At 30.2% G+C, this 12,444-nt stretch overlaps 1 protein-coding gene across 2 annotated transcripts; it reads left to right on the top strand.

Annotated features, from left to right (window-relative positions):
- The first annotated feature begins 277 nt into the window (after positions 1-277).
- LOC132741495 (macrophage mannose receptor 1-like) lies at positions 278-11,020 on the top strand. Of its 2 annotated transcripts, none has more exons than XM_060729691.1 (14): positions 278-611; positions 911-1,035; positions 1,325-1,435; positions 1,953-2,025; positions 2,204-2,548; positions 2,707-2,988; positions 3,114-3,260; positions 3,817-3,927; positions 5,672-5,950; positions 6,533-6,682; positions 7,056-7,097; positions 9,498-9,782; positions 10,160-10,330; positions 10,937-11,020. In XM_060729691.1, exons 2-14 carry the CDS (start codon positions 937-939, stop codon positions 10,966-10,968), a joined length of 2,127 nt encoding a protein of 708 aa, XP_060585674.1. In that variant the 5' UTR covers positions 278-611; positions 911-936; the 3' UTR covers positions 10,969-11,020. The 2 variants fall into 2 exon arrangements, with proteins under 2 accessions (XP_060585674.1, XP_060585667.1); XM_060729684.1 differs by having other exon boundaries at positions 280-607; positions 923-1,035.
- The last annotated feature ends 1,424 nt before the right edge of the window (positions 11,021-12,444 follow it).

Here is a 12,444-nt window from a genome sequence, read left to right as displayed (position 1 = left end):
GAAGAGTTTTTAAGTGTATGAATAGTAGACTGTATAATTTTACTTGATTTAGGTGGACATTTACTCGATAAATTAGAATAAACTTTGTCAACTATTCCCAAGAGTTAGTAACTATGTGTTAATGTGTAAGTTAGACTGAAATACCGTATCAGTTATCTATGTATTTATACTATTCTTCTTGAGGTCGTTATTCGAAGACTGACGGAAATGTCCGAAAACGTGCGATTGAACTGAACGAAATCATTTACATTTCGGGCACAAAAATATCTAATTCAATTAATGACAAAAGTTATTAGTCTGTTTCATATAAAAAAATATTTCCATTCATACACAGTTTATATATGCGCAAACGTTTTAGGGAAATTGAAACGATAATAGTTTATATTTTAATAAAGCCCCCTTCGTTATTGATACTAAACGCATAAAATTATTTCAGCTGTTCAAAATAAAATCATTATGATAGTAATATTGCTTTCTCCTTACGAGACTAAATTATCCTTATCTTATCGGGCATTGCTTATGTTCTACATAACAGTTTAGTTTGTATATGTTGATAAAAGTCGTTTATACGAGATAGCAATGTTACAGGAATTATAACAAAATTAAGGTAAGTAAACGTGTATATATATCTCATCTTTTTGTAACTGTAACTTAAATCCCGTTATACAAATTGATGCCCGACATAAATCAAATATGAATCTTTAATGATCTCAGTGGCGAATGAATCTACAACTTAGGTCCGTCTATATCTATTATACTATTATACATGTATTCGACAACCATAATTAATTTTATGTCTATTGAATTTGCTTAATCGTGCAAGTCTTACTTGAGAAGTTCATAGCAAAATGTTCTTTAATTTGATTTTTATACTGTATAAATAACACCTATTGTAAAATTTTATATGTAATACATCGAAAAGTGTCACCAGAAAAGATGGCTTTCTTGATAGTATTGTTATCAGTGTTTGGCTTTGTGTACTCGGACTACGATTGTTTGTGTAACTACAATGTTGAGAAAAGTGTGCTACCGTCGGTAAGGTCGTTACTATATTACATATTTATCTGTTACTTTTTGTCAAGTGTTAAAATTATAGGCAAATTGTAAGAATTTAATATTATAATAAATTCGTATATATGTTTATTCAAGGAATAGTTGAAATCAAGCCTTACATTCTTATTCATGCCATGTTTGGCATTCTTGTTCACTTTTGCGCAGTTTCTCTAAGTGAGCAAACACATATAATTCTATAATCGAAACAGGACAAATCCATCTCATCAACAGATAAATCAATGAATATAATTACATTCTTTTTTGTATTTAGCCGTCTTCGCAAGTGCAACCGATTGGGTATCTTTACGAGTTTGACTGTAAGGAATTGATTGGTGATTTTTCAAGCTCATCCACATGGGTACAAATTGCATTTGAACACAAGGTACAATTTTAGAGATTAAATAAAGTGTATAAGTTATGAAATTCACTTGCATTTTAAATTCAATTAGACTCCTCGCTTTTATTACTGGAGTAGGTGACAATTTCTATTCAATATAAACATTAAAAGTAGCATAAGAATGAACAAAATAACTTGATTCACAAAATTGGGTGTGGGCCATGTTACGTTTAAATAACTTAACATACATACATTGTACCTAAACAATACCAATGCATGTATTGTTAAAACTTAGTGAAGGTAAAAAACACCAATTTGTTGAAAACAACTGTTGCAGAATTCAAAATATCAAAGAGCAAGTTTGATTTTCTTTTATTTTTTTCTTTTATTTTTTTCTAAAGATTATATTATACAAATTTTAGTCACAAAGGTATGCATTTAAAAATATACCTTTTAATGACTCAACATACCAGTTTAAGTAGTCAACGAAAAATAAGACAACTAAGGATTCAATAATGTTATTTTTTATGTTTTCATTTGTTTCATTGCTTTTTTCTTTCAGATCGGTTATATAGAAAACGATGCACAAATACAGTCTCAGATTTGCCCAGGTGATCCACCATTAGAAGATAAAGGTAACAGGGTGCACTTATAATGGCATTGCTATTTGTTACAATTTCCCATTTTAGAATAATACAAATTTGTTTTCAGTGTTTGTCAGTTATTTGATTTTATTGATGTAAGTAATTTTGATGTAATTTTAAATTAACCATCCAAGTCACGTGGTTAGCTTATAAATTTTTGATTAAACAGTCACTACATCAACAGTTAGAACAACTGTTAAAACCACACAGGAAACATCAACAAGAGCAACTTCACCAGCAACAACAACAATAACAACAACAACAAAGCAATCAATGCCGTCAATAAAGACGACTACAAAATCAACGTCGAAGGAACCTGTAACAAATATAACCGTTGCAACACTTAAAACAACTACGATAAAGACAACAACAACAACATCTTCAACAATGCAACCCTCAACCAAAATAACTCGTTTCACCACTACTGGTGTTACATCGCCAGCAACGACACCGGATATAAGTACAAGCACTTTTAATTCAACACATGTTACAACGTCACAAAATGTTACAACAGGTAAGACAGCTTCACTATGAATAGAGAACAAAATACTTCTTAAATAAGATATATATGTTTCTCTGATTGTCAAGAAATCTGAATATAATTGAGAAAAGATGTAAAATGAGCAATGAAACAGTGATAGCAAACTAAACTTCTTTGTTTCTTTTATTTAGCACGTAAATTGGTATGTCCATTGATAATACAACAGGCAGCACTCTCAGAGAGAAGTTTTGCTTTCGTCAATGACGACAATGGAAAATGTTATGAACTTGTTACTTTTACAAGAACATGGAGCTTTGCTGAAAACGATTGTCTCACAAAAGGAGGACATTTAACATCCATCAAAGACGTTAACGAAGAAAATTTCCTTTCAAATCATGTCCAAGCATACGGATCAACAACATGGATTGGTTTAAATGATAAAACAGTCGAGGAACACTTTGAGTGGTCTTCAGGTTAGGACAATATGTTTCATTGATTTTTTTATGATGTTTGTTGTTAAATGTACAATAATGAATCTTTTAGCAATTAAATATCATGCTATATTAAACTGCACAATGCTTAAGTGTTTCATCTACAGGCGATAATGTTGGGTATGTAAACTGGAAACCAGGTCGCAAAGATCCAACAAAACATTCTACAGATGATTGTGTAACCATAGGAACTCTTTCTGGAACTTGGGACGATGAAAGTTGCGCAAATTATCATGCATACATATGTAAATTTGGTAAGTTAATTGTGATGCTTTTTCCCCATGCGTGTTTTGATTTATTAAGTTTAATAATTGTATGATATTTCTATGATTAAAGTCGAATACCTTAATGTCCATACAGACGATAAAATGCAAGTTTTACACGGGTAGCATTTTTTGTTCTATGCATATTGTGAAATTATTTTGTTGCAACCTAATGTCTGACTCCCTTTTCACGTGTCCTCTTCAAACAAAATGTTTCAAAATAGTAAGTAGCAAAACTATTTTAACACAAGAACAGTTTAAGGATTAATATAGAGTCTAATTATCAAAGTTTGCAAAATGTAACATGCATTTTGTGTATTATATTTGCTCGTTTAAGAATATACGTTCCCCTGTTTAAAAACAATTTTTTTTCATCATATTACAGTAATTTTGTAAATTCATAACAGTGTCTTAAACAACTGAACACATAACATGCTCCAAGGAAAAAGAATTGTTTTAAAATATTGACGTGGCTTATTAATGAACTACTCTAGTTAGTAGATATACAAGGGTTGGATTATTTATTTAAAATGAAGTCTTTATACAGACGCTGTAGCCGACAATGGAACACATGTAAGCAAACCAACCTATCCGACGCTCTCTCATTCTTCTACGTCATCTTCCATAGCTATGATACCATCAACTACAAGTAGCACAGGTATAATAAAACATTAAACTTTACACTTTACATCTTCTGAATCATTTTATTTTTGATAGTTATCATATCATTATACTATTGAATACTTGGCATTTACTTTTGATGAAAACAGCAGGAATATAACAACGGCCCATTCTCTAAAAAAATTTAAGCACATTTCCATAGAAGCCAGACTGTAGTCATAAAAGATTACTAGTATCGAAAGATTTCTGCGACCAATAAATAGACTGCAGTCTCAGTAAAATCGTCCAGATGACAGCACGACAAATCATATCAAATTAACTGATCAAATATCTACCCCGTATAACGTTACATATATTATCACTCTTATATTACTAATGGTGAAAATGTTTAAATCCAAAATGATAATATAACGTCTAAGTTATTTGTTTCCAATTCAACTTAAGCACACTATGATATATTTGACTAGTCATTTGAGGAAAATATATTTATAAATATTTATACGAAGGAGAAGCGTTAACTACCTGTTATGAAATGAGAGAGAGAGAGAGAGAGAGAGAGAGAGAGAGAGGGATTTTAGAATTTGTGTCACAATCCACATTGTACACATATACAGTTCGTAAATAAAGTTCCCAGCAATATAAAATCGACCGGCGAAAATGGGTGCACATTTAGTACCCATTAAAATAATTGCTTGAAAACTGTTTTACCGAACCTGCAAAAAAGCAATTTAACACAAAAAGAGGATTTTACAATTTGTGTCACAAGTCCACATTGTACACACATACAGTTCGTAAATAAAGTGTTTTTTATTATTTTTTATTTCAAGAAAAAAGTCGTTTTTCAATGCAAATGTTTTGAAATAAAGATTATTATTATTGATAAGTTTTTTGTGGCAATATGTTATAAATAGAGTAGAGAAATTGTAAGTGCTAACGGAGGAAATTTTATAATTCCTGGCTTCAATTTTATCTGAAAAATCAATGGAGTTTTTCGCAGTCCCAAAATGATGTATGCCTGTGTTTTCATAAATGGTGTCACTATATCTAATAGCATGTGCTTTCATACCAGTCGGACAAGACGTCAATAAAATAGAAAGATTACCTATATTAAATGACAAAAAGAAGCAATAACGAAGCGGGCTTTATATGGAAATTAATAAATAATTTAATATTATAATATTTGAATCCAGGTATTTATAAGGAGTTTCAATGCCTTTTCATCAACTATTACTTTATAGATTGAAAAATTAAAAAAATGAATAAAAACTAACAATAATAAAAATGGGTACTAATTAATAACTTGTTCATTTTATCAATTGCCAATAATTTCCTATATCTTGTCATATTGAAAGATTTTTAATTCAGCTGTCATAAGTAATACACTGAATTACTAACATAATATGCATTGACTAAATGTAAGTTTCTTTTAATGCAAATATTTATTTTCATCAGGTGGGGTATTTAAACCATTACCAGTTCAACAATTTAAGTAAATGATAAGCTATTGTTAAAAGTTTTGTATTTTTTCCAGACAAACTGCCTTATTCAATGCATTAACTAAGTTTATCTGAATGCAAATACATTTTATCAGTTGATATATTTTTGCCCTCACCGTTTCAATAGCTGCTAGTGTATGTTATTGTTTTTATACGAATTGACAATTTACTGTCAGACAACAGAAGTGTAGGAAATCATTTACTGATATTGTATTTATGAATAATAGAAAACAATCCCTTAATTAATATAATGTTGTCATGTAAGCTTACACCTTTTTTTTCTAGAACGTTTGGAATGTCCGCAAAATGTACTACATGCAGCGAGTACAAACGGTGAAACTACTTTTATAAGTCAAGAAAGACGAATATGTTATGAGTTGGTAACAAGACATAAAGCCTGGGATAATGCTGAAACCGACTGTCAAAGGAAAGGTGGTCATCTAGCAACGATAACAAACTCTAGAGAAGAACAGTTGGTGTATCACTACGTGAAATCATACGGACATAACACATGGATTGGCCTTAATGATCAAACTCGTGAGGAACACTTCCAATGGGCTTCCGGTATGAATCATCATATATGAGTACATTCCTAACAGTAATTTCATATTTTAAAAAATCAAATTGTGAAATATGTGCGACAGTAATATCAAGAGAGTTGTTCGTTTGTTCAGAAGGAAGAAGGAAAGTTTCTGTTTTCTTGTAGATTTAGACTTTTTACTCTTGCGTACTGCTCAAGCATGTGCTAATGGGCATGAGGGATGATGCACATTTTATTATCCCTCATGTACACACTCAATCAATTCAAGTCTGCAATTGTCATGTAATTTTGTTGTGACTTATGTTTCCGAGGAATCACTCTTTCTCCAGAATTTTATATACTTTTCGTATTTGAGTCGGATTCATTTCGGTTGATGTCCACATTATCACAGCCATTATATAATATTATACCATATTATCAAAGTCATTCTATATTATCAATGCTAATAATTTGCATAATGTATTATTATCAAAGACATTCCATATTACCAAAGTCTTTCCATATTATCAAGTTATCGGAGTTTTAACTGACAAAATTATTTTCTCTTAATTGATATATCTACTAATATAGCTTAACATTGTATATAATACTTATTGTTTCAAAAGGAGTTCCTGTCAGCTACTACAACTGGCATACAGGCAGACTGGACATTTATACACATAAATTTGAGGATTGTGTTGCCATGGGCCCAAGAACGGGCACGTGGGAGGATATGGACTGCTTGTATAATTATTACGCATATGTGTGTGAATATAGTAAGGATTTGATAACGTTATTTATATACTTCTTTCAAGATATCTCTATTTAAATAGCGATTTGATAATCATACAGGAACACAAATTAATATCAACGTTAACGTGTCAGGTTACTCACAACATGCGTAACCTGCATTAATAGATCAGTTCATGCCAATTTCAGTTAAAATAACCAAAACGTTTGCACCATTGTGAAATAACAAATGGTCTTATATAAACTATTTTTATTAATCAGACTCTTACTGGATTTATCACCTGGTTCTTGCTTTACAAATCACTTGAATCTAGCTCCTCTTTAAAGTAAATGTTAACATGGATCATAACAGGAGCACAAACCCATATAATTATCCTGGAAGTTTTATTTTTTGTTAAGATGCCGTGACCGGACATCAAGGATCATTCGCCAGTGTTGATGGTATGAAAAAATTGTTTTATATTTTTGTAACTTTTGCGACACTAAGTAAGACTTTAATGTGCAATTATTATTAATATTATAGTTGTCAAATCTATTTGATACCACTCTTGAACCTTATGAAGAGATACGAATAACCTCCTGAATTACGTCTTTAGCAAACATCTTTAGAGAAAACCTTTTTTAATAATGCATCATTTATTGATAGTGTCATATAACTGTTCATAGTTTTCATTTGGGAATCCATGAATCTATATGTAGCTTGTCGGATTAGCTTTAATAATTAACAAATGATTGAATATGTGTCACAATATGTTGCCAAAGAAATAGGTATAGAAGTGTACAGATACATTTTGATATTTTCTTGTAAATCATTGTAGCATTTGCATTACGCTAAACAAGTTACACAATAGATTCAAATAATTGAAAGTTAAGTTGTCCATATATTTAAGTAACATTCATAAATCTTCAAAATCCTTTAGAACGAATAGATTGACGAACAATGGTGCATAATTTATATGATTTTACTTTTTATAGACAAGATATTGATCATATATCATTGACTGATACCTTTCTAGGCTAACATTTTCAAAATATTTATGTTTTCTATGACAATTATTAAAAATTTAATTTTTTTAAAGCATGCACGCAATTTTTCACAATTTTTAGAAATTGTATAATCCTGCTGACGTTCACAAACACAGTTGGTTGGATAAGAGCTTCTATTTTTGGTGTTTAAAAATTTTGTTGATTACTTTTCTGAATCATTCGATTCAGATAAAAGAAGAGCTTTGTCGTAGATGTGTCATTTTCATACTCATTTTAACCGTCTCGGATGTTTAAGGCAATTATGAAAGCTTTGATGCCCAAAAGTACTCTAAGTTTGATTAATCACATTTATATGTGTTAGAATTTAATTTCGTGGTAAGATACCTATTCTAATAACAAAGCTTACTTTATATTATGTATGATATAAAATGGATATTGTATGAATTTCAGTGTAGTTTGGATAAATTGTGATACATTGTCGAAAAGTTACAATTCAAGAAATTTCGCGTTAGGAAATATTAGCGAATCATGCCAGGATAGTTTTTAATGACATGTTTGTTGATAATTACACGAGAACAATTTAGCGATTTTCGTCAATTCGCCAAATTCGCCAATATTAAGCGTCGCTTACTTAACCGCTTGTACCGTACTTGATTACACTACCAACGTTTCTAATTTGTTGCTCAATGATTGACATTTTCTGAATGTGTAATTGATATGTTTACTTATGTGTTGTATGAATTATATGTCAGGTCAAATATACCTGTTAATTAAAGAATGTGTATTTTTGTAGAAATATAATCGGTGATAAGTTTCATTATCTTTTTGAATGTAATAGACTTTCTAATGAAAGAAGACAAGTTATAAAATCTTATTTTTATAGACGTCCTAATATGTATAAATTAGAACAACTTTTTACATTGAAAGATTTACCTGCATTTTATAAACTATGCTAATTCTTAATGATAATCATAAGAAATATAAAAATGTTATCAAATATTTATGTTTTCATTTTAAAGTCAGATTTTGTAATGTTCTGAGATATATGTTTGTTTTACTGATATTCACTTACCACATTCTTATGCCTTTATGCCTCACATATACTTTTATTTTCATTTCTCAAAAGACTAAGTTTTTGCTGTACTTTTATAGTATTGAAAGATTAATCACTGGCTTATTACATGAATCATCTTTCATTTCAACTGTTGCTTTTTATAAATAAATACAAGTATAGTGAATTAGTATTTTGTATAGAAGTTAAAATACTACTTTATTTACATTTTACAACGTTTTTGACATATTAAATCACATTTATAGCTACTCTCTCATTGTAACAAATATCTTACATTCTGTTTAAGCAATATTTAAATGTTGTAAAATTCAGGTTTGCACTTTCTTTAGAAGTTTAAAATAATTGTTTCTAAGGTAAAATATGTATATAATTTAATAATATGTTATAGATATGTTGATATTGTTTAGTAATTATAGTCTGATCTCAATTTGTATAAATAACTCGTTAAACATTTTGACATTATCCTCATATTACATGTTGTATGCATGTTTGAGTGAATAAAAGATGTGTTGTTGTTGTTGTTGTTGTTGTTGTTGTTGTATACACTGGTCACAATCAGTTTGTAAAAGGAAAGCTTTACAAAGCACTATAATTTTATTAAATAGTATTCATTGCATATTCAACAAGAGTTTGACAGATTTTTTTCTTTATGACAAAATATTAAAATATGTATCTAATGGTTGTAATGAAAGGAATCTCCAATTAAAATTCTCTATGAAATAAACAATTGATTAGAACTAGCATTTGTCTATCCTGATTGTTTCTAATTCAATATTCTGTAGGAAACACGCAACTGTGTACGTCCAGTGTTCGCCATCTAGCCGATAGAGATAATGGTATACTAGGTCAATTTGAAAGAGCCTGCTACGAACTGATACCTAACTCGGATGTCAGTTGGCAGCACGGCGAGGATATGTGTCAAAGCCGAGGCGGACACCTTGCTCATATAAGCAATCAACAACAACAGACTTTTATTCAATCTTTTTTGTCTCGACATTCGCCACAACATGCAGTATGGATTGGACTTCATGACACCCGTATTGAAGGTGCATTTGAATGGACTGCAGGTAATATTACTGATATATTTTGACATTTAAAATAAAAAGGTATATTCTTTGTATGTTCTTACTGAGATATTTTCTATTGTCTCCTGCATAGTAAAATTATTCATGGAGCGTTTATCAAGTTGAAGAAAATGTTCTTGCATATCAGACTGGTTTTTCGTAAGTTTTCCCCAAACTTGAAATGTCATGGGAGTTGCAAAATAAGTCAAGCAAGTATTTAGATGAAAAATCATTCTTTGTTTAATTTATAACTTAAATCTATTTAAGGGAGCAAATGGAAAGTTTCACACACATTTTACTACACCTACACGATCATCTAAAGTTACTATAGCACTCAAGGCTCAGTTGCATGTCATAAGCTTATCACATTATTAATCTAGGAACTTCGGTTTCATTCACCAACTGGATCTCTGGACACGAGAGTAATTTTGAAAGTTATCGCACAGAGGATTGTGTGGCATTTATCCCTTACAAGAATGGGAAATGGGATGATATACCGTGTGGTAATACCTTTGACTTAGGAGAAACGCACCCTATCTTGTGTCAATATAGTAAGTTGATTATTAAAACTAACCAATGATCCTAACAAAAGCATCAACTTTTATTTATTGTTTTCAAATAATTATTGGTTTTAACAGTAAAATAAAATTCATATCAACACAGTTTTTATGTATTGTATGAGTGATATATTGTGAGTGATATACATTGACGTGAATTATAAATTTTTTATGAAACTCCAGAAGCTATTAATTTACATCAATTTAATTTTTGCGTTTTGTGTTTAATAACATATTTCTTGACACAAATGTCATAAATTTAATAGAACAGTTTAAAGTGACACCGCAATGGCGACTTAAAGCATACGGTATATGAATAATTTCTGTTGAGTGTAGCCGTTAAACGTCTTATTCCATCTTTGTATGTATCCCTTTTTTGCGCTTGAATAAAATTTGCTGATCGTTTTACTTATTTGGCATGAAATAAAAAATTAAATATTTTCGATCATATATCTTATTCTAATTACATATAATATCCTGATCTAATGACAAGAGGTTATGTTTCTTAATCATTTAGATAAATATGTACTTCGCAACTAAGTATATTTTAAAAAAAAGAAATTTTTAAATTTCAATATATTTTGTGTTTATTAATTTCAGAGATTCCACTTTCACCAGGGATTGTTGGATAGATTTGGGAATCATGCTTTCAATGTAAAGTTAAATAAAACTGTTAATAGTTTATTATTCGTTGTTTGTTGTTGTCGGTGACTTGACTATTGTGAGCTCAAATCAGGTTGTTTGATAGGGTTATTGCTAGGGTTTATTTGCAATACCAACCAAGTTGACACACTGTTTTAACAAAAGGTTAGGGGTTATGGTAAAGGTTAGGATTAGAAATATACCATTTTACGCAAACTGAACATCGAGTTTTGAACATTTTGAACATTAATCCGCCCACCTTTCGTTACAAAAAAACTTAGATGGTTGATGTTGTGCATGCTTTTGCGTATTAATTATTTGTAATTATTTTTAGATAAGTTATATTATGGTTAATAAGATTTTTATTTATTATATGCATGTTTTGAAGAAATTTGTTTGAATTAGTATTATTAAAATAGTATGAAAAGTATATCAATTAAAAAAAGATATTGTTTACTGTTGCTTTAACTTATTAAATTGATCAGATAAATTTTATTTATTTTTACTATTATTTATTATTATTATTTATTTCTGAAATCAGCTGAGACTTGATGACAACATTTTTACTTATAAGTAAACGATAAAATTTACAGTAACAATGATGATATTGGAAGGAGCAATTGGAAATACGTACTGATATTAGTGATTGACGTAACAAAATATGATTGAATATGGTAATGGTTAGGGTATAGGACTTTGACGAAATGCGCCACCAATACTGCGCCTTTCCCCAAAAAACGTCATGTGATATGTATTACCTAATAATTATTACTGCATTTAGCCTTCTGATTGGATATTTAGATCACGTGGCGTATTCTGTAAGTTATAAGTTTGAACTTCGACTACACACCTTGAATGACTTGCCTACAACCCTATGAACCCCAAACATACCTATAAGTGGCCTCGCTCTTTTGCAGACACCCATACATACATAGCCATGTATGATACATATATTTACTTAAATATTACAAAAATTGTGCTTACATGAGTTTAATCCCTGATTAAACACCTTGCACAAACCCTTAAGAACCATACATATACTAATGGTAGCATACTTTAGCAGATGCTCAAACCTACAAAACCATGTATGATATAGATATATACTAAGCATGTTTAACTCGAAACGTAAATCCATCAAATATCACAAATTGTGATAAAATATAAGTTTGAGCATAGACTATACACCTTGTATGGCTTGCCTAGACCCCAAACAACCATAAATATACATATACGTGAGATTTTACTTTAGAAGACATCCATACCTAAACAAACATGTATGATAAAGATATATACTTAGCTTGTGGGGCTCGAACCAGGTCATAAATCTATCAAATATCCGAATATTTGTGATAAAATATATGTTCGAATCTCGTCTACACACCTTGTATGACTTGCATAGACCCCTATGAACCACACACAAACCTTTATGTGGTCTCCTACTTTGGCAGACATCCATACCTATACAA

The sequence above is a fragment of the Ruditapes philippinarum genome, unplaced genomic scaffold (assembly GCF_026571515.1).
Source record: "Ruditapes philippinarum isolate M1 unplaced genomic scaffold, ASM2657151v2 ctg1921_1_1_1_1, whole genome shotgun sequence".
Classification (NCBI taxonomy): domain Eukaryota; kingdom Metazoa; phylum Mollusca; class Bivalvia; order Venerida; family Veneridae; genus Ruditapes; species Ruditapes philippinarum.
The sequence above is the reverse complement of the archived record's forward strand: the minus strand, read 5'-3'. Positions and strand labels throughout refer to the sequence as shown.

Excerpts from the sequence above, each read along its gene's own strand:
- LOC132741495 (XM_060729691.1), top strand. The coding sequence starts at position 937 with ATGGCTTTCTTGATAGTATTGTTATCAGTGTTTGGCTTTGTGTACTCG. Across the intron at positions 1,436-1,952 it reads AAATTGCATTTGAACACAAG|ATCGGTTATATAGAAAACGA; the intron begins GTACAATTTTAG and ends TTTTTCTTTCAG. Across the intron at positions 6,683-7,055 it reads CGCATATGTGTGTGAATATA|ATGCCGTGACCGGACATCAA; the intron begins GTAAGGATTTGA and ends TTTTTTGTTAAG.